Source organism: Giraffa tippelskirchi, chromosome 7 (assembly GCF_054371585.1).
Source record: "Giraffa tippelskirchi isolate mGirTip1 chromosome 7, T2T-mGirTip1v1.2.pri, whole genome shotgun sequence".
Classification (NCBI taxonomy): domain Eukaryota; kingdom Metazoa; phylum Chordata; class Mammalia; order Artiodactyla; family Giraffidae; genus Giraffa; species Giraffa tippelskirchi.
The window spans coordinates 144216228-144244124 of NC_137281.1; the positions used below are offsets into that span (position 1 = coordinate 144216228).

The 27897-nt window shown below is 45.5% G+C and overlaps 1 protein-coding gene across 10 annotated transcripts in view; it reads right to left on the reverse strand.

The window, feature by feature from the left end:
- The window catches only part of DPF3 (double PHD fingers 3), a 279584-nt gene that overhangs the window by 43988 nt on the left and 207699 nt on the right, over positions 1-27897 (reverse strand). For 5 of the 10 annotated variants that reach the window (XR_014059242.1, XR_014059243.1, XR_014059238.1 and 2 more), the window contains 3 exons: positions 14265-14393; positions 9960-11357; positions 1217-2991 (listed from right to left, as the gene is read on the reverse strand). Coding sequence is in view for 4 of the 10 variants with exons in the window: in XM_081508946.1 (XP_081365072.1) it covers positions 14265-14393 (129 nt within the window). In the remaining 6 variants the exon portion in view is untranslated. Of the gene's footprint in view, positions 1-1216; positions 2992-9959; positions 11358-14264; positions 14394-27897 lie in introns of those variants that run through there. The other 5 variants (XR_014059241.1, XM_081508946.1, XM_081508942.1 and 2 more) reach the window with 1 other exon arrangement.

Genomic DNA, 27897 nt, shown 5'->3' on the forward strand with positions numbered 1-27897 from the left:
TTCAAAACTTCCTTTCTACTCCAAGTATCTATAAATAGATGAACAGATAAAGAAAATGTAATATATACATGCAATGGAATGGTATTCAATCTTAAAAAAGGAATGAATTCTGACATGTTACAACATGAATGAACTTTGAAGATATGCTAAGAGAAACAAGTCTGACACAAAAGGACAAATACTGTATGATTGTACTTAGATGAGGTACCTCGAATGATCAAATTCATAGAGACAGAAAGTAGAATGGTGATTGACAGGAGCTAGGGAGAGGGGGAAACGGACAATGTTTAATGGGTATAGAGCTTCAGTTGAAAAAGATGAAAATGTTCTGGAGATGGATGGTGGGGTGGTTGCACAACAATGTGAATGTAATTAATGTTACTGCCCACACACTTCAAAAAGTTAAAATGGTAAATTCAATATCATGTATATTTTACCCACAGTAAAAAGAAGAAAACCCTAAGGAGGCTATATTAGGGAGAAAATCCTTTTTACTGCTAGAGAAATGTACAAAATCCATAAAGTCTAAAGAAAGATGGAACATAATAGCAGCAGCAGCATACTGTCCTGTTCCATCTCCACCTGGCCTGTGTGTGGGCTGGCAACGCTCCAGGGGAAAACCTGGCCTGAGGCTGGCCTGGTTCACTCTGACCTAGAGGACCCATCAGAGAAGTGTCCACCTCCACACTCAAGGAGATACTTATCTTGGGTTGGGGGGCAGGTTTACAGCTGCACCAACTGGCAGCTTGGGGAGCCTACACCACTACCTTCCAGGAAGTGGAAGAATTAACCTCGCAGCTTTTCCCAAGCACACACTACATCGTGCATTATTGTGCAAAACTATCTTAGCACAGGGTGTGACAGCAACATTGGATGGGTATATTAAGTCAGTACACATAAGTGAGCTCTCCACAGCTCCATGCTGGCCATGGAGAGGGTGACGGTGGCTGTGGTGATGGTGGGTGGGTAACAGCAACTCTGGACTCAAAGCTCGGATGCTGGTACCAACCCTGGACCTCGTTCACTTTCCAAGTCACCACCTGTCAGCCAAGCCAGTGGCAGCCTCTGCTCAGGAATGTGCTTCTAAACAAAACAATAGGGCTCAACAGATCCTGGGCATGTGAATGGGCAGAATCCTTTCAGGAGCCCCTACTATAGGACAGTGTGAAAGTTGAACTCATGGAGGATGAGGATGGAAAAGCAACATTTACAGAGATGCTATAGGAGCATTGGAAACAGGCTTTTATTTTAACCGACACTTACACAAACTTGATACAAACCCTACATTATGCAAAACTTTATCACAATTCTACGCATGTTATAACTTGTGGGAGTTGGTTGGAGAGTGGATTATTATTATAATTATCATCTTGATAAAGGACATTTTCTATCAGAAAATGTCACAGAAAGGACAACAAAATGATAAAAAAAAAAAAAAAAGACACTCTTGGTGATCTCCCCCAGGGACTGGCCTTGAACAGACTGGCAAGAATTCTGTGCCCCTCCAATCTCCCCTCACTAAGGTAAAAGAGAGATTCTGGGCTCAGAACCATTCCACTAACACTGTCACCCAAGACTTCCTGAGAGGAATATCCAGCGTTAGATGGTACATTGATTATTATGACTCTGCTTAGCAGTGAGGGAAACTCAAGAGCCTGAATGTATAAGACCGGGAGCAAAACCCAGTGGCCCAGCCAGTCGCCCCAGCTCCTTCACTAGGCTGCAGACACAATGTTGAATGTGTTTCATAGGCCACACTCACTTCCACTAACATGGCCATAAAAGGACAGTTCACCCGCCTTTCTCCCCATCAGCAACTGAATGTGAGCTTTCCATCCATCAGGTTGGCCTTCCTCGCCCTTGGGGACATCTAGAAGCCAGATCAGCAGAAGGCCCCTTTGCAAGTCTCCTCTAGCAGTTGTTAGGGAATGGACTTAATATCATCCCAGCAAATGCTTATTTTTTGTTTTCTTTTTTTCCCCTCTCTTTCTCTTTCTTCACTGGGTTATTTTAAACAAAGCTGTCCGTGTTTAAATCTGTTGAACTTGCAGAGATATATTTAATCACTAGATGGAATTCCTTTCAGAACTAGGCCTCATCAGACACCATAACCAGGAGGCAGGCTGCTTCTTGACATCAGATAAATGGGGCTTGCCTAGGGTGAGGGGAGAGTTTGTTTGACTGTTTTAGGGGGGGAGTGGAGAGACTGCTGATAGCCCTTGTGGCTAATTTATTTCAGTCAAGTCTTAACACATAATCAAACACTTTCAATAGACTTTTGAAGAAGGAGAAAAAAAAACAAAACTGATCACTCCTCACTTACCACATCCAACTTGCAGAAATAAAAATACCTAAAGAACATACATGAATGGCTTTTTAAAAAGCCTGAGAGAGCAGAGTTGATCTTTATTCTCTTATTAAAAATGTGGGGTATTTTTCCTTAGAGTTAATATGCAGTCTTTATTTTACAGTAAGTCCTCTATTGATTTTCATGTCTTCACAAAAATTGCTTTTAACTTTTGAAGTTGAAGGTACTTTAAACAAAAATACTGTGCCACATCAGCACTTTCTCTTTTAAATATTGAAATAAATAAAATAGTTAACTCTTTTTTTTTTTTTTTTCCTGTAAGTCTGTTTGTGTTCAGTTATTTCTACGGTAGAGCGATTCCAGTCTGATCTGGATATTTTCTCACAGACACTTAAAAAAAAAAAAAGTAATGGAGAATTAAAAAAAAAAAAAAGTCTTCTTATTGCACAAAGTGAGGCCATTCCCGAGACTTCTCTGAGCCGAGCTGAGTTGCGCTGGAGGCTTGTCCACAATCCAGGCTCCTGTGTTGGCGGAAACACATGCGCAGGAGGGGGCCAGGCAAGGGAAGAGGAGAAGGAGGAGGAGGAAGAGGAAGAGGAGGTGCTGATTCTCGCGGCTTCTCTCCACCTTCTTCAGATACGGCTTGCTTGAAGGATGCCGGAGTCTCCAGGTCAGAGCGTTGACTGCAGAGGGAAAGGCAATGAAAGATAAAACAAAAAACAACAGCACAGGACAACTGCCTAAAAAAGAAAGATTTCAATTTAAGGAAGTGGTGGAAATGAAATGAATTGGGGGGGGGGGAACGGAAACAACTAACAATTTGCCACATGAATGAGGCCACGGCTCTGCACAACAAGCACCAGACTAGTTGTCTCTCGGGCCTTCATTCAACACCAGCAGCTCAACATCAGCCAGGAATAGGAGAGATCAGCTGCTCCTGGGCAACAGAATGACATGAGAAACAGAGGGCATGGCTGGATTTTTAATTCCTAGGTGGTGTAGCAGGCAAAACTGGGTATTAGCAAAATCTTTACTTTTTCCTCCTCTACTTAGAAATGAAACAATCTTTTCCCTGTTGAAATACTCCAGAAGGACCATTATGATGGAATCTGTCACCTGTCACTTAAATGGAAATGAGGAGTATCTATGGTACAGGACCAGTAGTAGTCACAGCAAAGCCCAACGGGTGCCCCATTCGGTCTAAGGCCAAAAGAACACTGCTTCATGCAAACGCTCTCATCCCCAATCCTGCCCCAGGGTGTCAGAATTACTCAGAGAGAGAATCAAGCCAAGATATCTGTTCCAGTCCTCAACTATCCCAGTGATGCCTGGAGTCAGCCTTGGAACGTGGTGGCAATTCAAACCAAGTGGGTCCCTTTAGCCTGGATGGGAACCAGCCGGGCAAGGATTTTGCTTCTAGCTGAAATGAAGTCTGCCAGGTTATTTTGGTCTTTGGAATGGAGTAGTCGGCACAAAAGAGTAAGCAATAAAACCAAGGACTATCACATTTCACCCCAAGAAGCAGTTCCTGAGGGCAGAGATGGGTGTCCCCATGGTGTCCAGCTCACTCTAAGTGGTGAGTGCAGGGGCGGGGAGGGTTCAACTGTAAAGTGGCCAAGCCAGCAGGGAACAAAGTTCAAAATCAAATGAACTAAGAAAAAAAAAAATTTAATGAGCTGCTCAGCTTCTTCCAAGTTGCACCTCCCCTTCCCATCCACCATCACTTCTGGTACCCAAGGCTTCACTGGTCAGGCGTACAGGACTGGATTTGATGCACTTCCAAAGCCAGGACTCTATCCATCCACTGATGCTTTCAAAGGGAGACTGAGAAGGACCTCATTTCCACCCGCCACCAAGCCCTCCCTACACCCCTGTTCCTGAATCTTTCCTCTGTATCCCATCCCATCCCACTGTCCCCTTCTTGGATCTGCTTCTCTGCTGTCCCTTCCTGGGCTCCCCCACTCCTCCTCCCCTGTGCTCATCTCTTCACTGTTCCATCTCCTCCAGCCCCTTCACTCCAGCAACAGAACCAGCTGGCCTTTCTCCAGAGCCCCCAGAGAGTACTTGCCAAGTTGGGCATCTATCAGACTTTCACCCTCTGCCAGGCGTCTTCCAGTCTCCCCACCCCAGCAGTGACCCAGATCCCCACCCACCCAGCCTTGTTTCACTGCTTGTCTGGTGAGTCTGTCTCATAACCATACCCCACATCCTTTCTGTTTCCTCAAATTTCTACCTCTGACCCCCCAACACCCACACCCACACACACAGATTCATCTTCTGCCCTAATTAAGCCACCTAGAAAGTAGTTGGTTGGTTCCCAATCTTATGCTCCTACATCCATTTTCTCTTTCTGGGCCAACTGCGGGCCACTGGGAATGTCCTGCTACATCTCAGTCTTCTGCTCTCAGCCGCCTTCAGGAGGCTTACTTTCCATCACTCCACAGATCTCCTACTTGCCCCTCACCCCATCCTCATGTCCTCATTCTCTTCCCTCCCCCACTCCCCACCACCATGTCACTGCCTTCTGGCTCTCATTTACCTTCTTCACTTGACCAGTGGATGCTGTGTCCAGCTATGGCTTCAATTTTTCTGCCAAGAAAATTTCTTGAGCAACCACTGTGCATAGAAGGAGATGCTAAATCCTTCCACTAATTAGCTCAGAAATGATGCTCAGTTCTGTTTATCTCAACAAATAATTAAGGCACAATGGTGTCGGGTACTGTCCGAGGGACACGCATGACATCATTTTGCCCAGCACTAATGCAAGGACATGGACAAAATGCTACAGAACAATACTTAAGCACTTTTTAAAAATACTGTGATTTTTGCCATTTTACATTTCAGGCTGTGATTCCCAGTTTTGCTTTTTGTTCAGCACTGTTTTCATTCTCTCTCACAATAGACACCCTTGCCTACAGATTAAATAGCAACAGTCAAGCTACAGCTCTTTGTTGATCTGGACGACTTCCTCCAAGAAAATCTCCCTGACTGCTGTGATTCACAGCAAAAATACTCACATACCATCCCATGACACTCTTATATGTTTTTAACTACTTACTAATATCTAGTTTGCCCAGCTAGATTCCAAATAAATCCACTGACCCTATGTTTAATTTCATCCTATCCCTCACAAGGCTGAGCTGCTATTACTCAGTCCCTAGCCACTAAATGAATGAAAATATTATACTCTACAAACATACTAGCCTAAACCTCAGCTTAAAGGCAAAATGTCTGAGTCACTCATAATGGAGTAAATCAATCATGAATAGAGTCCGTAGACTGTAGTACTGCATCAATGTGAATTCCTTGGTTGTGATCATTGTACTGCAGTTAATTGAAGAATCTGGGTGCAGTGTATATGGAAAATCTTTGTATTATTTGTGCAAGTTTGTAAGTATGAAACTATTTCAAAACTTCAAAAAAAATTAAATCTTAGTTATTGGCCAAGGGCCAGTGTTAAAACACTTTGAAAACCTAATTGCCAATGCTTTCTAGCCAATAATTTAGTTATGACAAGGATCTTCTGTCATTCTCAGCTGTTTTATAAATCAATCAAGTTGAATGATTTTCCCTATACAGTTTTTCCTATTTTGAGCAAATGGTCAGAAATCACTTTTATTAAGCACAACAGAATCATATAAATCAGTGTTTCAGTGTTAGAAGTACTTGGGTATGTGATCAAAACAGAGTCTGAGGTCTTCACTCCCTGCCACCTCACCCCTCCACCCACCCCACTCCGATGTCACCACCAGCACACTGACCACCAGTCAACCTCAGTTCTTCGGGGAAGTTCATGAAAACTTAGACACTGCCACCTCTCAACAAGATTCTAAGGGGATAATAGGCTGGGATTTAGGAGTTCAGTTCGGGTTGGGTTGGGTTGATTTGGTTTGGTTTTTACAGCATCAGATACCTCCTTTCAATCCAGTGAGGTCTTGAGTGAAAGACCTCAAAGCCCTTGACTGATCATACTCAAGAGAGACCCAGACACCACCTACTGACCCTGGAACTTCAGACCAGTCATTTAACCTGATCAAACCTTAGTTTCCTCATCAGCAAAATGGGTATAAAGAAAATCTATTTTACCTCACGGGGTTGTCTGAAGAATCATGGTTAGGTAATGTTGGTTATATATTATGAAAGGGTAAGGAATGTCCAGGGCTTCCCTGGTGGCTCAGATGGTAAAGAATCTGTCTGCAATGTGGGAGACTTGGATTCGATCCCTGGGTTGGGAAGATCCCCTGGAGAAGGGAATGGCTACCCACTCTAGTATTCCTGCATGGAGAATACTCCAATATTCATTCCTGGCTAATTCCATGGACAGAGGAGCCTGGCAGGCTACAGTTCATGGGATTGCAAAGAGTCAGACACGACTGAGCAACTAACACACACAAGGAATGTCCATATCCTAGGGATAGAGAAACCATGGCAGAGATTCATGGAAACAAGCTCACAAAGGGATTGAGTTCACACTTTTCTACTCTAGGCTTCTACTCAAAAAATGCCTCATTCAGAAAATACATGGCACAAGTAACTTCACTTCCAGAAGTCAATACAATCCCCATGGAAAAATTCCTAACACATGAGTCTGCTCAAACTTTAAGTACAAGTTCAAGATGATATTCATCAGATGTAACAGGAGGCATATTGGGATAATATTAATTAATTTTATTCCACCATGAAGTGAGAACCTCCAAACAGCCTTTAGTTCTCTCCCTGAGTAATGATCTTGTGTTCCCTCAAGTGCTATATAAAGGCAATACCAGGCTGCAGCCCATTAGGTGCAAAGAGAGATGCAAGGTAAGCAAGAAGACTTAAAGGGATACTATTGATGTGAACATCATGTTTTTATTAAATCTTTCTCTCTAAAATACCCATAGCAAATTGCATTTGTGACTTTAAAGTACCTTTAAAAAAATTAAATGCAAATTTCTCATTCCCAGTGTTAATCGTGATTAGAGGGTCTGCCCTCTACATAGTCTCAGTAACAGATGTAAAGGTTTAGACTGTCCTAGGTAGGAAAAAACAACAGGTAGACAACAACGATAATCACCTTTACCGAAAGAGTTCCCCCCAGGGGTTTTATATGTTGCAACAAATTTAGAAGGTTCTACTATCTTTGATACTCCTATCTTTGGGCTAGGATTCAAAAAATTAAGTGACATTTCTTAAGGATTTGGGGTGGTGCTTTACTGAGCTGAGGACAGAGAAAACTAATCAGACCATTTTCATCCTGTTGACTCTAATTTATTTTGTACTAATACTTGAATATTGATACTTAACAAAAGCAGCAACAGAACAATAGATGTGCTGACTACTCACACAACTCTTGCAATTTCTGAGGTTGCAAGAAAGTAGATCTTTGTCCCTAATAGGCATCAGGAGGGACTGTCTAGAAACGGTGGTTTAGAAGATGAGCTCTCTATAAAATTGTGCACAGAATTTTAATTGGAATTATCTTTGGGGGATCTAACTGCTTACTCTTCACTTTTGAAATTGCTTTTAATAAGACTGATTACCTTTTAAAGTTCTCAGGTGGACCTGAGAAAAAGGAAGAGAGATATATCTATATATACCTGTATTCCATATATGGTACATGCAAGGGGCAACGCAGAACAATATTAAAAGTAAATAGTATAAGTCCTGGAGTCAGGTCGCCAAGGATCAAAATCTGGCTCCTTATTAGCTCTGGGACTTCAAGTACATTCCTTAATTACTAACTCTCAGTTTCCTCATCCGTAAACTGTGGGTAATACAAACACCTACCTTACAGGTAGTCAAGAGAATTGCATGAACTGTTCCAGGGAAAACTGAACAAGGTCTGGCATATAAATGGCTTGCCATTGCTATATAAAGAAAGGAGGAAAACTATAACATTGACCATCAAAGCACTTGGAAAGCCAGCTTCCTCCTCCTAAGCTTCCTTTTAGAGTTTTTTTCATTCCCCTTAAGACATCTGCCTCCAAGCAATGTCCATTTCCTTCTCTTGAATGTAACTCAGTCTCTCTGGGTTGATCTTTCCCAATCAAAAGTGAAGGACTTGAACTTGATCATCTTCAAAGTACCTTCCAGTTCTTTTCCTGTTTTTGTTTTTTAAGATTGTAAATTCTGATTGTAAATTCTATAAGAAAGATGAGATAAGGTACTCAAGTATTGCTAAGATGCATGATTACATTCACCTTTGCTACACCAACTAAGAAAGATGAGGACATCTACCACCCTAAACAAGAGACACTGAAGATCAAGTTATGCAGTAAAACTAAAACAGATGAGCAATAGCCATCCTCAGATAAATCTTTGCATGGGAGTTTGTTTAGACAGTTCATTCATGGTTCCCCTTCAGAACCTCAAGCTAGACTCTGAAATTAGATGAATTTTCATAATTTGCTTTGATTATGTGAGGTTTTTTTTTTTTTAATTTTAAGTTCAAAGTCAAGCTGTCACTGAGAATTTCAGGACTACAAGCAACTACAAGATTTCAAATGACCATATAGATTGGTTGGATACATTTTTATAGTGGAGAAGCTCATATTTTACCAGTGGGAGCAAGTTATAAGGCTATGAATCCCGAGTCAAAGTAACAGAACAGATGAAATAAAGGGGTGAAGGATGACAGCAAGAGCAGGTTGTAAGCCCCTCAGCAGAAACCAACTGGAACCAGCTATGTTGGCTTTTTCCCACACATGAGCATGCAGGAATATTACAACATTGGAGGTTTATGCCATATTTTCTAAAAACAGGGCCACATACAGATCAGGCAGACTCTCTCCCAAGTGGGTGAGGTAGTTACTCTCATTCTCTCACAACTGAGCATAAACGCCCTGGAAAGCACTTACATATTTAAAGCAGGAGAAAAGTGGAAGCCCTTTCTGCTTCAGGCTACCAGAAAGGGAAGCATAAAGAGTCCATTTGTGGGTTTCTTTTCTTGGTCCTTGCTTCTGTTGGGTTGGAGTATTAGTTTAATGAGAGGTCTAATTCATGAGGCTCTGCAAAGGCTGGATTGTCAGAGCAGATCCTTCCAAACACTTACAGCCTATTGCCTGGGTGGCCTCTTAGGTCTCCCAAACCAAGTCAAGGGGTAGCGCCTACGTCTCTGCACCTACACTCTCATGAAGGCTGGAGACCCTGACCACGCTTAGGGGGGAATTCAGAATCTTCACATCAACTGGGTTAAATGTTGTACCTAATCAGAGATCTTCTTTTAATTGGTACCTAGAGCAAAGAATTCCACCCTAGACATGCAGTCCCTTCACTCCTACCCCAGGACAGCAGCCAACTCCAATCTCAGTTCCCTGAGTTCTGCTTCCAGGCGTAGCCAAAGAAGGCAGTTAGCCAAGCACTCCCCCAGCCATTTCTCTTGCAGTTGAAATCCCCCATTCTCCACACAGAGCCCCCCCGAGTCCAAGCAAGACTCAGATCCCACACCTAGGCCCAGGCCCACATAAGTATGCATGCACACAGAGACAGTAGATGGCTGGGTAGAAAGATGCTCCAGGGGCCACTCCCACATGAGTAAGGGGGTCCAAACCCAGAAAAACAAAAGACAAGTTAGAAGAGGGGAAAGGGAAAAAGAAAGAAGGAAAAAACATAAAGAAAACAAAACAACTAGGATGGTATTCCCTCATTATAAGACAACTCAGCCAGGACATACCTTTGGACAAGGACCGCACAGCTGTTCATCCTTGGGACTGGCAACGAGGTGGATGGTCTTCATCACCCCAGGGGCCTTGAGCAAGTGTTGCTTTGGTTTATTTCAGGAGGTGCTATTGGAAACACAAAACAAAGTGCCTGGAGGGCACTATAAAAAATAGAAGAAATATGGGAGATTCGATCATCCAATGGGTATTTATATGTTTTTAGACTGGGGCGAGGGGAGAGGGAACTCTACGGTGAGGTAACGTTCTGTCTTCCATGAGCGCAGCCTTGGGTGGTTTTGTCACTGCTGAGTCCATAACTTTCTGCTCAGAGTCCATTCCTGAGTTTGGAAATCGCTCTTCGCCAGGAGGAAGGCGAGGAAAAAACCAGCAACAACAAAACGGCAGCTCTGCTGATGGAGGAAGAGGATCCAACAGGCGCTGCTGGTTGGGGCCCAGGCACTGGACGGAGGCCACACATGGGCGGCCCGGCTTCCCAGGAGCTGCTGACACGTTCTTGCAAGCAGGGAGGAAGATGGGAGGGTCGAGGAGGAGAAGTGGGGAGGGGTCTGCTGTGGGGAGCCGCCGGCTCCGTGGGGTACAGATGGCGCCACCCTCTCTGATCGAGGACATCCTCCTGACGGGGTCGCCTTGGATCAATCCTCCCCCACAGAGGCTTTCTTCTACATGGAATATTACTTTCATTTATTTGATTTCCCTTCTCTCTCCCTCTCTGTCTCAAAAAAAGGAGGTCTACTAATAATAGCTAGAATATATAAATAATCATTTTTTAACATTATTGGTTCTTTGTTTCCAAACCCAATGTTCCTCCTCTCTTCGTTTTGCCAATAAATAGGGAAATGAGGAAATCAACTCTGCTCATGTCAAAAAGATCCCCCCCAAAAAAGAGCTAATCCACCTAACTTCCCATATCTATGGAAAATAAATAGTACATCACAATGCCGTCTCTCTGAAGGACTGTTAATTCTGCTCTTTTGTTCTGCTTCTTTTCAGTAGTTTGTGCTTCTGCTGTATGTACCCTAAATAGAGGGAAAGGAGGGGAGGAACGTGTGGAAGGTGAGAGGACAAAGCCAGGATGAAGGGAAAATCTAAACTGTCTTTCACTTAAAAAAAAAAAAAAATATCAGAACCAGAACAATGACCAAAGTCACAGGGTGATGGCTAATTGCCCAGAGAGTCTGTCCCGTGCGTTTAGCAACTGCCCTTTTTATCAGCTGTGGGCGAACCCCGGCCACTGCGACGTCCTCGGCAGGAGCGAGGCTCTTCCAAATCGTCCTCGTCAAAGCCGTGGAAAGTTGAGGTGTCACTTTCTGACGTGGAACCGAATAAGTCCTCCGTGGTGCGTGCTGCGGCCGCTGCCTCCTTCTCCTTCCTGCCTTCTCCTCCCAAATGAGCTGACATGTATGATGAATATATCAGCACATGGGTTAAGCAACAGACAGCATTATTAATATTCTTATTACATTATTACAGTGTTATTCTTAATAGCAAGATCATACATCATTCCACACCAAAGGGATTAACTGTGTGCGTCACCTGGTGACAGGGGTTTGGGGTAAGAGGACAAAGCCAACATTTCCAAGGAAAAGGGTTCTCCCTTCCCCAGAAAGCCATCATCTCTACCACAATATATTTGTCCGCAGCTCTGACAGCGCAAGATTCAACCACGATCTTTCTTTCTTTCTTCTCTTCGGAAGGCACACATTCACATGCACGCTCGCTCCACCCGCCCCAGACAATGAGTTTTCTTGGTGGTTTTTAAGCCTGGTTGGCATTTCTTTGGTGTTTTCAGTTGGCGTTTCTTTGCACAATGTTTGTCCTTCATTTTGACAGTCAGCTTTACAAAGGTATTACTGTCAGATAACCCGGTCAAGGTGGTTAAGCCTCTATCCGCTTGATTTTTATTTTTACCCGTTTCTAATCCCATTCTTCCCAAACCCTTTCAATTCTGCCCTTACAACATGTAGTTCATTTGCACTGAAAGCGAAAAGAAGTTGGAAAGTCTGATAAGTGGTAGGTATTCAAAGAGCCTCTCGTTTTGTTTACCCCTGGAGGACATGTCTGTGTCCTGCACCCACACACATGAGCATTAACAAAGACGCATGTGTGCACACAGGCATTCAGGCACGTGAACACACACTCCAGGTCTTAAACACGCCCAGGTTTAAGTTACTCCAGAAAGTCTGGGGTTGTTCAGTCTAACTCAGAGCACTCAGAAAGTGGGAACTAAGGGTGGCAAAGCTGAATAAAAGACAGTATCCTGAAATCTACAAAACTTGGGTACAAACTCTTTCACATTCTAAATGGGCCCCAGGACTGTCCCCTGTTGAGGTCACAAGGCTCCACTTACAGTGTCAGTTTCAGGAATCTCATTTTTTCTCCCAGGAAAAGTAGGTAGTGGAGTAGATGGGAAGGAAAAGACAGCTTTCCTGAGCTCCATACTCTTCCTTGGAAGGACTCCAGGGAAGTCCTAGAGAAGTATTCACCCATCTGGCTCAACGAAGCATATCCCATGGGCTAATGCCACCTGTTTATTCCCGAGATGTCAACTATTTCAGGAACATCAGAGTCAGACCTAGACTAAATTATCCAACAAAACTAATCCTTGGCGAATGCAATGAGAACACCTAGGCTGGTACAAAACGGCCCCCTGGGTCACATAGCAGACAGATCCTGGGAAGAATAAGCTGAGTTAAGGCTGTGGGAGGGAGAGGCTTTGGATAGGGAAAACCAGCTCCCCACTTCTGGTCCCCCATGGATCACATTCAAGTACCCCATCTTTTGTAGGAAAGGAAGAGGGGACATCTCAGCAATTTTCACTGAGAATTCTGAAGCTGCCCTCTCTAACCCATCCTCAACCCACAGCAGTCCATACAATTCTGACTAGAATATCATGCCACCAAGTAACTCTGCTTCTGGTGGTAGAGATTTTGTCTGATAGTTTGCTCTTTAAAAATGCTGAACTGAATTTCGTTTGCTTTGTTTTGTTTCTGAGTTTGCTTCGTTTTCTTTTTGAGTATCTAAATCCCAGAGTCCACTATCACATGGGCCCCCTTGTCTAAGCTGGCACCAGTAGAATAAAAAGTTCAACATCAGGTATCACGTTTGGCAAGTAAAGGAACTGACAGAATTGCACAGATGGGCCACCCTGTCAGGGTCCTTAAGCGTTAAATGTGGGGGGTTGTGTGCAGTGGAAACCACAATGCTTTTCCAATTACTGACTTGCCGATCAAGTCAGTCTTAAACCTTAAACAATCCAAAACCAAATATTAAAGGACTAAAAGCTAAAGTCTGTGGACAGAGCCAGGGAAGAACTGAGCTGCTATAGTAAAGCCAGGTGTGGTCATCTCAGGTCCTCTCTCGGGACTAGGAGTTGAACAGATGCTGGGTAGAAAGGTGGGAAGGAGCCATGACTCCCGGCTGCTGGAACAAACCATCCAGCAGAACTGAGTTTCATCTACCAGTCAGCAGTTGATGAGACTAAAGATGAGTCTGAAACTTTCCTCCCTGCCTTGCATTACAACATAAATGGGCCTCATTACAACACAAAACAATATGAAAAGCCAACCATGATCCAGCACAAAAAAATCAAAACAAAAGCCTGAAGACTGAACTCATTTTAAGAACGAAAGAACAAAACCAGATTTAGTCTTTGAATAGATTAAAGATGAAAATTCAAAACATCCCAAGTCTACTCCAGAAGAGTCCTAAGAACACCTGCCCTTTTGCCTCCTTGATCTACCAGGCTCTCTTTGGTTTTCCACATGAGAAAATGGGATGAGTGGCCAATGGAGGTGGTATTTATGCTGCTACCCAGAAGCCTAGGGGTCTCTGACTCCCCCACAACTCCAGGTGTGGCAGCTCTCTCAACATTCATGTCTCCACATTCTTCCAGTTTGCCCCGGGCACTTCCGCAGAACAAACACGTCTTTTTGTGAGGTGCACATCACCCGATACGAGGAAGCACACCACCTCTGTCTCCAGCTGTTTCCACGCTATCTCACTGTCGTCCATAACAACACACACCAAGAGATATCCACCTCGTGAAAAGGCCGGACAGACACAAGCCCGTACCTTCTTCTTTCCCTTTTCCCTGGATCCCACAACATAGATTTTAGTTCTTAAGACTCAAGAAGAAAAAAAAAGTCAAAATAACCTGAAAATCCCCCCTGCACTCGAAAAATCACCACCATCACTTCTGAACCCACCCTTCAGTCCCTGCCCCCAACAAGATGGCAGAGGAATGGAGTGGAAGAGCTCCTGGCCTACGGGCACACGATGAGAGAAGGGGCCACACTCACCAGAGCGTCCACAGTCTGCACAGGATACCAGCTCCTCCGGCCTCCCACTCTTCTTGTTCATGTTGGAGCCACCCAAGCAGAAGTCACAGTAGTTATTGGGAATGACTGTCCCATCCGGTCCTTTCTGGGCTGTGGAAACATTTTTTTAAAAATCCAGTGTTAGGCTGAAGTGAGTCTCCACTGGCCCCTCTTCTCCTGCTGGTGTGGCTGAATCTGCTCCAGAAAGAATATGAAGTTTAGAATCTGAGTTTTGGTTACAACCAGGTTGTTTTCTTTGGCAAAGTTTTATGATTCTCCTCTGTTCAATGGTACTAATGTCTTGTGAGCCATTCAGAGCCGAGTTTGGTTTTTGCAATATCTGTCAGTTCTATGTTTGTAGAGAAACAACCTTGCTCCTCTGATTGCATCCCTGATCACTGAAGCATCCATACACCCTACTAGTCAAGTGAACTTCTCTCATTCCTGAACAACTGGCCCTCAGGGTCCAAACATCAGATGACAACCATCAGGAAAGAGAAAAGTCACTACCTAGGCCTTGCCCTACCTAGGGAAAGAGGCTCCTGTTTAGGAAATATTCCTTCTGTCTCTGAAAAGGAAAGCAAAGAAGCAAGGATGAGGGAATCATTCCAGGAAGGACCCTGAAGATGGTCTCAGGGATTCTGATACACATGTTGGCAGATACCTAGGTGTCCACTCTTGTTCAGCCCCATCCATCTCCCTAAAGTCCAGGCTCATTGGTTATGGAAAGCACCCAGGACTAGTTAATCAGCAGATCCCTAGAATAAGAACTGGACACTTAGCTCAGTCTCATACTGGACATCAACCCTGAATAGTCATTAGTAGGACTGTTGCTGAAGTTGAAGCTCCAGTACTTTGGCCACCTGATACAAAGAGTCAACACAGTGGAAAAGACTCTGATGGTTGGAAAGACTGAAGGCAAAAGGAGAAGAGGGCATCAGAGGATGAGATGTTTGGACAGCGTCACCAACTCAATGGACGCGAACTGGAGCAAACTCCAGGAGATAGTGGAGGACGGGGAAACCTGGCGAGCTGCAATCCACAGGGTCGCTAAGAGTCAGACAAGACTTAGCAACTGAAAAACAACATACTGGACATGGATTGAATGGTGAGTTAATGAGCATATCTTGAGGCTTAAGATTTTCACAAGGCACCCTTGCTGAAAGGCCTTACACAAAAGCAAAGGAATATCTTGGGACATGATTTTTCAAAACAAAGCCTTGTGAAAACAGCACATGTCCTCAAGCACTGAAATCTCAGTTTCTAAGGGCTGGTTAGAAAGCTTTGGACAGGTTCTTTGTATGAGGAGAAATGCTTTCATTTTCCTTGTTTTTCGATCCCTATTGTGGACACTTCTTTATCATATTAACACTCTCAGTCTGTGACAAAGAAGAAAAGTCACTCTGTTTATGGGATCAGCCTAAACCACAAGGGTACCTTCCTCCTCCCCAATTCCAACGTCTGCTGCTATCTTTCATTATTCACTGGCTAACATTAATCAGGGTCCCGTAGGGTACAAATCTGTAAAAGGAAGCAGATATGTGAGCAGAAATACCATCCAGACAGTAAGTGATAAACGGATTCACCCACTTTAATATGATTCCCCCTGGCCTCTGCTTCCTCCAAGCCTCTTCTTTGCCTCCAGGAATAGAAAAACTTACCTGGGGAAGGCGGAAGACAAAAGCTCACAGAATTACATTATAGAGGGTTAATCCATTTATCAGTTGCTATTTGGATTGCTTAATCAGTTTCTAAGTCATTGATTTTCATCTTCAGGGAAGCAGACAATTCTCTGCAAGAAAAGTGGGGGCTGATTGGGGTAAACAGAGAAGGGGGCCACACCTTGTGGCCTCCGGGAATGTGGGTTTTTCTTCATCAGTCATTGCATCTCAAAGATAGATGTGCATCATACAGAATGGTTTTGCAAATAATCTCCAAAAAGCAGGGCGTCCGCAAAAAGTTTTCTCTGCCTGTAAAATTCATTGCCCAAATCCAGAAGGAAGTCTCTTTCTTCTTCTTCACTCAATTGCCATCTTAACCATTTTTAGAACTCTCTCAAGGAAATCCAAGTATGTTTATGAAGCAAATAAACTCAGGGTTTCTTCATTAAGCAACTATTATGGAAATCAATCAAAAGATGGACAGAAAGAAGTGGGTTATTTCAAATGGAGGGGTTGAGTGTCCAAAGCTAAGTTTCATGCCTGGTATGAACTAGATATAAAATGTGGAAATGCCAATCACAACTTAGGTAGCTTCCTGCATGACGAGAGATCAAAGAATCCCATATATATCATCACACTGATCCTCTCATGAGGCCCAGTCTCATCACCTTTTTCTTTCCTGCTCTCTTAGGGACTCCCTTTTATATCAGACTTCTCCCCTTTCACAAAATCTGTAAGCAACCAAAGGATCTAGTTTTTCTCCAACATACTGTATCCCTTGTGATTTATGAAAATGAAGACATAGAATATAGAGTATAAGAATGCCCTGAAAGGGACTTCCCTGGTGGTCCAGTGAAAAAGAATCTGTCTTCCAATGCAGCAGATGTGGGTTCAATCCTTGGTTGGGAAGCTAAGATCCCACATGCCACAGGGCAACTAAGCCCATACACCTCAACTAGACAGCCCATGTACCACAAACTACAGAGCCCACATGCTCCAGAGCCCATGAACCACAATTAGAGAGAAGCCCCTGAGCACAATAACTAAGACCCTACACAGCAAAAAACGAAAAAGAAAGCCCAGATAATTCTTTACAGTTTTTACCACCAACAGACCATTGGTAGAAAACCGTATTAAACTAGGGACTTGAAGCTGGCAAGAAATGAAAAATTCAGAAACAATCTAGTAGAACATAGCAGACAGTAGTGGAGAAATCGAATCTATGGGGAAAGACCAAAGAAGAGAATTGAATTCATCTGATGAAGCGAAGCTTCCGAGGAAACTGAAGCAGAGCTGGGTCTTCACACATATTTATTTGTGTTAGTTGCTGGTTATACAAAGTTCCAGGCCAAAAGGATGAAGAAGGTGATCACCTTCTAACTGCAGGCCCTGGTGTGTACAGCTGTGACAGCCCAGGTGGGTGGGTACAATTTTAGCCCAGCGAGGGCCCAGTGTAGAAAGTGATAGTGAGCAGTTAGACTTCATTTTCCAGTGAAATCATTTCTGCTGCAATTCCTACTCTCCTCTCATGACAGTGATCTCAAGCTTCCATCCATCTTGGTAAAACAGCATGGGATGACTAACCAACAGCTTTCTCATCTGGTTCTCTTTCTTACCCCTTGGGGATCTTTAAGATTAGTTTCAGGGTGAGGGTTCTCCCATGGAGGTCTCCCATTTCTCCAGCCAGAAATGACCAGTCAGGCCTTGTGGATAGCATGCTGTTGACATCACTTCTAGGACCTTTTCCCTGTCTATACATGTGTATACTTGCTTCATTCCCCCATAGTCAATGGTTTACTCCCTCAGATTGGGGATTATCCATATCCAACTCATTGTTGGAAAACCAACATGTCCTTCACATGGGAAATGGTTAACAATGATGTGTGAGATGAACAGCTTAAGAAAGTATGGCAGAGAGGTAGGTAAGCAGCCCAGGGATACCTAGGGAGCTCCTCCTAGGGGGACAGAGGCAGTTACCAGTCACTCTGAATAGCCGTCTCTGACTGGGTTATTTCCTTAGTTCCTAGAGAGAAGAGCTGGTCCATGTCCAAATGGATTGATCGGTCATCTGGTCTGGGTCATGTCTAGCTACTCCCCGAGTACATAAGAGGGGGTAGCCAAGGGCCCTGGGTTGCTGGAAGAATAACATTAGACTATACCCCTATTACAGTAGGTACGACATTGTCCTATACACAGACATACAAGGAAAGTATAAGAGTAGGAGTCATTGTCTCCTGAGAAGGGAACAACAGGTTGTGCCTACCCACTTAGCCCCCTGTTCAACCACTTTTTGAGAAGATAAAAAAGTAGACATACATGACACTACAATATGGTAACAGATCTTACCCTGATGCTTTGCACATACTATTTCATTGAGTCTCACAACATTTTTGTGAAGTAGGGAGCATCTGACAGATGAGGTAACGGAAGCCCAAAGAGATGAAGCGGCTGGCTTTGGGGCCTAGTTAAGAAGTAGAGGAAGTGGGATTTGCCCCTTGGGTTGTCAATGTTCCCAGAGACCCTGTCTCTAATCACACTTCTCTGCCTCCAGGAAGTCCAGAGCCAATTCTGCATATAAAATATTTCATAAATCTCTTTAAAGTCAACGTGATTCACCCATTACTTTACTTGGGAAGCCCAAAGCGATAAAAAGTATTGAGATTGGCCTGATAAAAGCGGAAATTCCCTTTGAACTTACATTTAATGTCTCTACCACAGTAATCCATCCCAGTGGCCCTGTTTATTGTCATAGACTCCATGAAAACACTTCTCCAGAGGATTCCAGAGGTTCATGAAGGAATTTTTTAAAGTAAAGTTCACACCGTGGCTTTATTGGCCTTTGGCCTGACCCATCCGTGAGCAATTTCCTGGCACCATCTATGAGATCATTATAAAAAGGATTTTACTATAAATAGGAAGCTTGCCCAGACCTTGCCAGTAGGATTTAAATAGAGATTCCGCTTCTGCTTATGGGAAATTGAGTCCCGCTTCATAGAACAGGATGACAGGGAGGCCTAAGACCCGAGTGGTATGTCGATGGCAGCGTCTGCGATGATGGATTTGGTTTTCTGTTGATTAATGTTCATGGGCTGAGATCATATAAGCGAAACAAAGAAGCTGCTGAGAAAATAAAGTGAGCCTTGAGAGAGTTTCCCTCATGGCTCAGATGGTAAAGAATTCACCTGCAATGTAGGAGACCCAGGTTCGATCCCTGGGTTGGGAAGATTCCCTAGAGGAGGGCATGGCTACCCACTCCAGTATGCCTGCCTGGAGCATTCCATAGACAGAGGAACCTGGTGGGCTACAGTCCATGGGGTGGCAAAAAGTCAGACGTGACAGTGACTAACATTTTCTAACACTTTTGAGAGTTCAGGGGTTCAGCTGGGGGGTGAGGGGGGTAACTTTAAAAAGTTCAAAGGAAAAAAACGGAAATCAGGAACAAAGTTCATGAAAAAATGCAAAACAATAATAATAACAGAAGGTGGGAGGGGGTATTCAGATAAAACAAATCAAGAGAAAGGAAACCAGGTCCCAAATAATCCCACCAGCACACTGGGGAAAGGGTGAGCCATCCTTCAGGAAAGGTGTTAGAGCACAGGAGCACATCACAGGACTTCCGACTTCAGCCAGGACACATGGCAAGGGCGAGCAAGGCCCCAAACCTTCCACTGAACTCCCACCAAGACAGGGCTGTCTGGCCCCTCTTTCGGTCTGATTTCTGCAGTGACGCGCTTGCCACTCAGGAGAAGAATGAGTGGAGGCCACAGGCTGGCCACCAGCAACAGCCCTTCACCTGCTTCCGCCAAGACCAGAGCCTCCTCCCTAGGGTCCTAGGGAAAGAGGAAGCCAGCCGGAAGTTCAGGCTCTTCCATGGCACATCCACAAAAGCATGACTTCACATCCCGAGCAGATGCTCCGACCGCCTGCCAGGGTTCACAGCCTCGGGGCCTTGTTCCATGCCCACCACCCAGCCCCACCCCAGTCCAGGCCTGCAGCTGTCCAGCCAGGGCCAGCTAGCAGGACGGTGCAGCTGCTCAAGGAACCCAGGGCGGGCAGGGAGAAGAGCCCTCCAGGAGGCGCTGTGCCTCTCTGCACCCCCCTACCCCTCCCTCGTTCCCCCACCACCCTCCACGGCTGACAGTTCCCATCCCTCCACAGGTCTGACATGTTGCCATGGCAACCGGAATCCTGGGCTCCGGCAGCCTCTGGTCTTGCCACCTGTTATTACTTCATCTCTCAAGTGTAAAGCATCCTAGCCTGGTGCCATGTGGCTGCTCAGAGCGCATCTTCAGAGGACGGAGTTAAAGAGAAGCATGAGGCAAAGAGGGAGAAGGTGGAAGGCGGCCCCCGGCTGGCCATACAGGGCACACTGAACAGGCCAGGCTAGTGGAGGAAGCTGCAAAGACAGGGCGGGAGGTGTAGGGGGGAGCCAACGTGCCTTCCCTTCAGAATCAGTGAGCAGGCCTCAGCTGGAGGCCACCGCGGCAGCCTGCTCCCTTCCACCCAGCCTTTAATGAGGTACCCGGGAGGGGAGGGGGAGGCGGCGGAAGGCTGGGGCTGGGAAGAGATCCGTGCCGGGCCCAAGTGGAGCAGAGCCAGGAGAGGGTTAAAGTGATGAGATAAAGACTGCGGGGAAGGCTGGACCAGAGGGCACACAGAGCCTCCAAGCCTGGATAAATGGCCTTAATTCTCATGCTCCTGCTCACCCTACTCCTTACGTGTTTACTCATATAAATTATCCCCAAGGTCTGACACCTTTTTTTCATTGCTTCCCTAGAACTGATGAAAAAATAAATCCCACAGATCCCAGGAATAAAAATGTTGGGATTCCATTCAGGCTGGTTCTTCTTGGCCACCTAATAGCAACTCCGTCCCCACCCCGCGGCTCCAGAGGGAAGATGAAGGATGCCCTCCTCCATGAATGTCGAAGACGGGGCAGCCAGGGAGCCCAGCGGAAAACAGACACCCGGATCCACTCATCACATGGCCGCCAGTCCTCACGCGCCATCTTGCCACCTGGCATTGAACGCAGCGTGAGTGTGTGGCAGGGACTTGGGAGAGGTGCTGCTAAGGCAGAATGACTCCAGGCCCCCAGATTAGTCCTTCTGGAGACGAGAAGGCCAAGGGCTGATTTAATAAGTCTTCGGGTTTATGGATAGACCTAAGTCGCCAGACTCCATATTGTTAAGGACAACGGGAAATAGGAGGAGCTGAAACGGCAGCACACTGCTGTCAGAAAGCTGGACACGAGTGCGGCTCAACAGGTGGAGGTCTGGTTGGAGGAGCAGGCTTCTCCAGAGAGGCCTCTGCATGTGGGAAGATGTCGCTGGCCCAGGTTTGTTTGAATGTGTGCCCATCTACAGGCAAGAGAATATACGAGATGTCGTCTTAAGGCCCCCTTTAGGCCTATTATCTGAGGATTATAATAGGGTGAAAGAAGAGACAGAAAAACGAAATTTTCCAAACCCCGAGGAACTCAGCCTTTCATTCCTGCTTCATATTTGTGTACGCGTCTCTCTCCATGTTAGCCGTGAGCTCCCTGAGGGCAGGAGCAGTGTCTTTAATCTCTGAATCCCCAGCACCTAACACGGTGATTGACACAGAGCTGACAATAAATACTTAATGAAAGGATGGGCAAATCTTCACAGAGGCTTTTGGGAGAGGAAAAAAAACAACTGTCAGGAAAAGGGAAGTCAAAGATCAGGAATTCAGGGGATGCAAAGTGTCTCCTGAGCACTGACTGACCATCCTAAGGCACTGCCAGAATCAGTCCTGGCTGTAACTGGGGACATAAAAGACTCGGGGTGGGGCATCAGAGAGAATAAAGCAGTGGTGGAGAAAGTCAACAGGTCTGCCATCCTGCGGGAAGCCTCTCCCTTAGACATTTCTTGGAAAGCCAGGAAGGAAGGAGTTAAGAACTCCCAGTCTAAGCTGGCCCCCAGGGCCCCTTGAACCCCATGTTTGCTGTCTTGCCAGGAGCCCTGAAGTAGCCATTGAGAATATTAGGCCCTAACTTACTATGTGCTCTGGTGGCTGCAGAATCTTCCTGAAAATGTTAAGTGTATGCCAGTCATCCCAACCTTCTTCATATCCGTCTTCTTCCCTCTGTCTTTATAGAAAACAAGATTCAAACCGTCAGACACAGACCTCGAAAATATTTACTCCAAGACACTGTGCCGTAGAATCAGAAAGCATGTGTCTGTTCACACTGACGTCTCCATCTTAATGGATGTGTTTACTAGAGTTGCCATTTGCCGTGAGTTTGGACCCCACGTCCCCAGTTCTGACTGGACGGTCACGTGACCCGACAGTACTGTCCTTTGTGCTCCAGCCTTAGGCCAGCAACCCAGGGTCTGTCACCGAGGCTTCGGGAGAGTGAGAAAAAGACAAAGCAAAACGGATTACTTTTCTCGGTGCTGATTAAGGAAAAGCACAAGGAGACATTTCCATTTTCCAGCAGCAGGTCATGTGGTCAGTTCGTGCCCTGGTGTAGCAACTTGTTATTGCCACCAAACGAGTCAGCTGAGGGGGAGAATGTTTCACTTGAGAGGAACGATGTCAGAAGGGCTGTGAATGAAGTGGCATCGTTCCCCTGAGAGAACGGCAGCCCATCCCAGTGCTGTCGAGCAGGAGAAGCCTGGTCCGCTTCACTCATCAGGATATTATTATCGTGATGGCAGAACTCAGCAAGCCCCCTTCCTCTCTTCCTCTCTGCCTTGCCCCTCTCCACCCCTCCTCACCAGCACCTCCATGGGACTCAGGCCTGTCAACCCCATCGGTCTGCCAAGGACCAGCATTTTCTGTGTCCTTCAGACTGAAAAACAGTACTCAGGGAAAAGAAAAAGATGAGCTCCAAGCATCAGACCTGAGCAGGAGGAGAGAGTCAAGGACCACAGAGCTGACGGGCAGGCCAGCCCAGGGATAAGGGCCCAGACAAGGACCACACCCAGAAAGCAAGCCGGGAAGCGGGTGCTGGGAGCCACACAGACATTGCCTGTGGTAGGACAGAGTCCTAGGAAAAGGATGAAAACCAAGTTTCCCCGAGATTTAACAGTGCCTCATTATGCCTGGTTACGTGATTCAGTCCTTCCAAAAGAAAAAAGAATTAAAGGGAAACACTGATTGCTTAGCGGTTTTCGAAAGCTCTACCTCCCTAAGGCAGTGGTTCGCACAGGGACTTCTTAAAAATGCAAATTCTAGGCCTCCACCCCAGACCTACCTAATCCAAAATTCTGGGGTGGGATCCAGCAGTGTGTGTGTGTTTAAGGAACAGGTGTTTCTGATGTGCTCAAGCTGGAGGACCACAGCTCTAATGAGACACGTGACAGACATATCACATTGCGTCATACACATCTTGCTGTACTGTATATGAATTCACTTATTTCACCATTGCATAACCCTGTGGTATAGATGCATTAGGGTTTCCCTGGTGGCTCAGTGGTAAAGAATCTGCCTGCAATGCAGGAGATGAAGGAGACTCAGGTTCAATCCCTGGATTGGGAAGATCCTCTGGAGGAGGGCATAGCAACCCACTCCGGTATTCTTGCCTGGAGAATCCCATGGACAGAGGAACCTGGTGGGCTACAGTCCACGGGGTCGAAAGAGTCAGACAGGACTGAAGCAACTGAGCACAAACAGATGCATAAATGTCCTCATTTCACACAGGTGATAAGGCACAAGAAAGTGTGTGTAAGGTCAAGCTACATGGGCCTTGAACCCAGGCAGTGGGGCTCTTAGCTGGCCCACCTGATACTACCTTGCCACAGGCACGTATAACCACACACCCAAGGGAAGTCAAGTCAGAGTGGTTGGCAGTCCCTGGAGGCCAACGCTTCTCAAATTTGAGTATGGTGCAAACAAATCAATTAGGGATCGCATTAAAATTCAGATTAGCATTCATAGGCCCAGGGAGGGCCTGAGAATCCACATTTCTTATAAGTTCCCCCACAGGGTAGCCGACTCTCCAGGGTGCCTGCCACTGAGGTGTTTTCAGGGCACAGAACTTTCAGTCTAAAACTAGAAATGTCCTCGGCCAACCTGGACAAGTTGGTCACCTGCGTCCCAGGCAGTGCTGAAACTGCTGACCACACTTTGAGAGGCAAAAATGTGGGCCCTCAAGGTGAAGAGTTTGGATTGTATTCAAGTATGATGAAAGTTTTGAGAGCATGGCATGGCATAATCTACATTATACTTTTAAAAGACCGCTTTGGCTACTCCATGGAGAAGAGACTATGAGAGGTAAGAATAAAGGCAGAGAGACTAATAAAGAAGTTGCAGTGATCCAAGCAGGAGCTGAAGCTGGTGGTGTTGGAGATAGAGAAAGGGAGACGGATTTGTGGTATATTTTGGAAGGGGAGCCAATACGGGTGGTGAAGGAAAACAGAGCCAAGGATGAGTCCTATGGTTTTCACTTTAGGTACAGCATTACCTTTTTAAAGAACAAGGCCAGAAAGACATAAAAAGAACTTTGAAAGACTGAGACATAGAATGAGAGAGAAAGATGCAGGAAAATGGTTGAACTGAGAGATGCGTGATCTTTTTCTTCCAGAGCAAAATTCATTTACAAGTCTCAAGCAGAATTTGTAAACGAGGTTCCACATAACGTCATAAATAGCTGAAGTTTGTTTTGAAGATTAAATATGCCTGCTATGGCCTGAATTGTCTCTTCCCTAAAATGCACATGTTAAAGTCTTCACCCTTAGTGTGATGGCATTGAGAGATGAGGCCCTCGTGGTAGAGATTAGTGTCCTTATAAGAAGAGACACCAGAGAGTTTGCTTCTCTCTACCAACTTGTGGGGCTTCCCAGGTGGTGCCAGTGGTAAAGAACCCACCTGCCAAAGGCAGGAGATATAAGAGACACAGGTTCAATCCCTGGGTCAGGAAGATCCCCTGGAGGAGGGCATGGTAACCCACTCCAGTATTCTTGCCTGGAGGATCCCATGGACAGAGGAGCCTGGTGGGCTACAGTCCGCTGGGTCACAAAGACTCAGACAAAACTGATGGGACTTAGCTCACCTGGCCCTGCAGCAACATGTACCAAGAAAAGGCCATGTGAGGATATAGCAAAGAGACAGCCATCTCCAACCCAAGGAGATAGTCCCCACAGACACTGACCCATCTAAAAGACACTTTTAGAACTGTGAGAAATAAATTCCTATTGTTTAAGCTACCCAGTCTATAGTGTTTTGTTATATAGCCCAGGCTGACTTCAATATTGCCCATTAATACATTCATTTCTTTTGAAAAGCCACTATGCAATATGATGCACTTGATAATTGACCTATAGGGGAAAATTAAGGGTCATCAGTAGGACCACAACAAACATCCCAGGTTAAGACTAGGATCCATCACTTGGGGTTCCAGTGTCCTGACATAATTGAATGGTGTCCAAATTAAGCACATTCACATCTCAACTTCTCATCTTGCTCTGTGACCTGGGGCAAGTTCCTAAACCTTTCTGAGCCTCCATTTCCTTATCCATAAAATCAGAGGGAAGCATGTGCCTCATGGACTTGCAGACGTCACATGAGATGATGCGTATAAAGTGCCTGGCACCATTAGGTATTCCACCATGTATTTCTCACTTTCTTTTCCTCTGTAAAACAATTTTATTTCTGAAAAGGCAGGAAAAATAGATCACAGTAATAAATAAGCTTTCCCAAGAAGCGACACATGACTGGAGAATTCACATTCATGCTCCGTGTCCAAAGGCACATCCCTTGGTCTCTAGGTGCCTTGGTGTCCTCTAGGGGACACGGCACCTACCTTACAAGGTTACTGTGAGGAATGAATGAGATAAACACGGCATGCCTAGCACAGTGTCTGACACATTCAAGGAATGTCAGCAAGTATTATTGTCCTTGTCACTGATCAGGACGTGGAACTCTTCAATCCTAAACATTCTAGGTAATTAGGCCAAAGATATGAGAGAAACAAGAGGCTCACAGAAAGTGAGCTGGGGAAACAGGATGGGAAATTCAGGGCCAGACACTGGCTAGATTCCACCCCACAGCTTCCTCCTACCTGGTGTCTCAAATCCATCTCATTTCCTGGGGCCAAGACTACATGTTCTGTCTTTTGGGAGCCCCAGTTACACTTGGCCCCGTGAGGGCGTATGCCCAGCAAGTGCTCAATAAACACTCATGTTTAGCTTGTGTGGAAGGATTGGTGTCCCATATCTAAGAGTTAGCAAAGGCTGTGCCAGGACCAGGTCAGACTCTGATAGTTTCACCTGAGGCCAGTGAGACCCCCATAAGCAGTCAGTTTCTCAGCATTGCATGGCCACAGACAGACCCTGACTCAGATCATCCATCTATGGTCTGGACAAGTTCTGTTGGCCTGAAGGGCACTGAGGCAGGATGTAGGCACTCTTGGCAAGAGGGCCAGGTGCCAGACACCCACATCGCCTGGAGACTCACAACAACCCCACAGGAGCAGAAAGATGGTTCTCTCTGTTTCACAGATGAGGCAACAAAGGATCAGAGAAGTGTAAGTAACTGACCCACATCCACACACACAGAAGATGGCAAGGTGGCCAGGTCATGATTCACACACAGGCTGAGCCAGTGCCAATGCCATTTTCTCAGCCACAGGGTCCAAGAGTATGGATGATCCACAGGTTTGGAGAGCTGACTACAAGTATATCTTCAAGGCCAGAGCAATCCCTCAGATTCTTCTTTGCTTTGGAATCTATAAACTGTTCAGTGAAATAATAATTCACCTAAGGAACACCCGTGTTCCAAATTTGCTCTTTAGGGAGCTAGAAGCAGCTCACTTTTTCAGACAGAGCCCTGGATCAAAGCCTGAATTTCCTGCATCAAGGTTGGGTAAGTGGTAGGGTGGGTTGTGTGGGTTATAAAGCTTCTCAGGCACCTTTCAGAGTGATCCAAAATTCTTAAGCTCATGCAAAATGTAACTTTCACTCTCTCTCTCTTGAAGCTGTATCCGCTGCCCCTGGGCCATATGCTAGAGGACAGAGATGTCAGAAGACCAACATCTGTTCCATCTTCCCCATCAGTGTGGCAATGACATCATATGCTTCTTTTAGATAATTTGCACATTATCAGGCTAATTTTCAGATTATCTAATCAGCCGACATTACCCTTAATCAACTCGGCTCTCCTCTTTCAGTTCTGCAGAGTACAGCATGCCCTCCACAGGCACACTGGGGTGGGAACTTTTCTTCTCTTGGCAGATATTGAGAGCCTAGCTATATGCCAGGCCACCACTACTAAACAGAAGACTGAGCCCTCTTGGGACTGAGGGCAACCCAACTTCCATGCCAGGAACCTGAGACATAGGCTTGGAATAAATTCTATAGCTCCATGCTTTAAAACATATTTCCTTCATAGAAGCTCCAAGTATGTTGTAGAGAACATTTTACAATCATTTATGCTATTAAATAAGAAAGAGATGCCATACCACCATTAATAATGTGTGTGTGTGTGTGTGTGTGTGTGTGTGTGTGTATGTGTGTGCACGTGTGCGCAGCACAGGCGCACCCACATGCATGCATACTCAGTTTTGTCCAACTCTTTGCAGCCCCATGGACTATAGCCTGCTAGGCTCCTCTGTCCATGAAATTTTCTAGGCAAGACTGCTGGAGTGGGTTGCCATTTCCTTCTCCAGGAGATCTTTCTGACCCAGGGATTAAACCCTCATCTCTTGTGTCTCCTACATTGGCAGGCAGGTTCTTTACCAGCTGAGCCACCAGGGAAGCCCAACAATTAATAATGTGCCACATGTATTTCTTTATAAATCATTTATTCTTACTTCTAGTCATGGTTCTCCTTTTCTTTGTTGTTGTTCAGTCCCTAAGTCATGTCCAACTCTTTGTGACCCCGTGGACTGCAGCAGGCCAGGCTCCTCTGTCCTTCACTGTCTCCTGGAGTTTGCTCAGATTCATGTCCATTGAGTCAGTATGCTATCTAACCACCTCATCCTCTGCCCCACC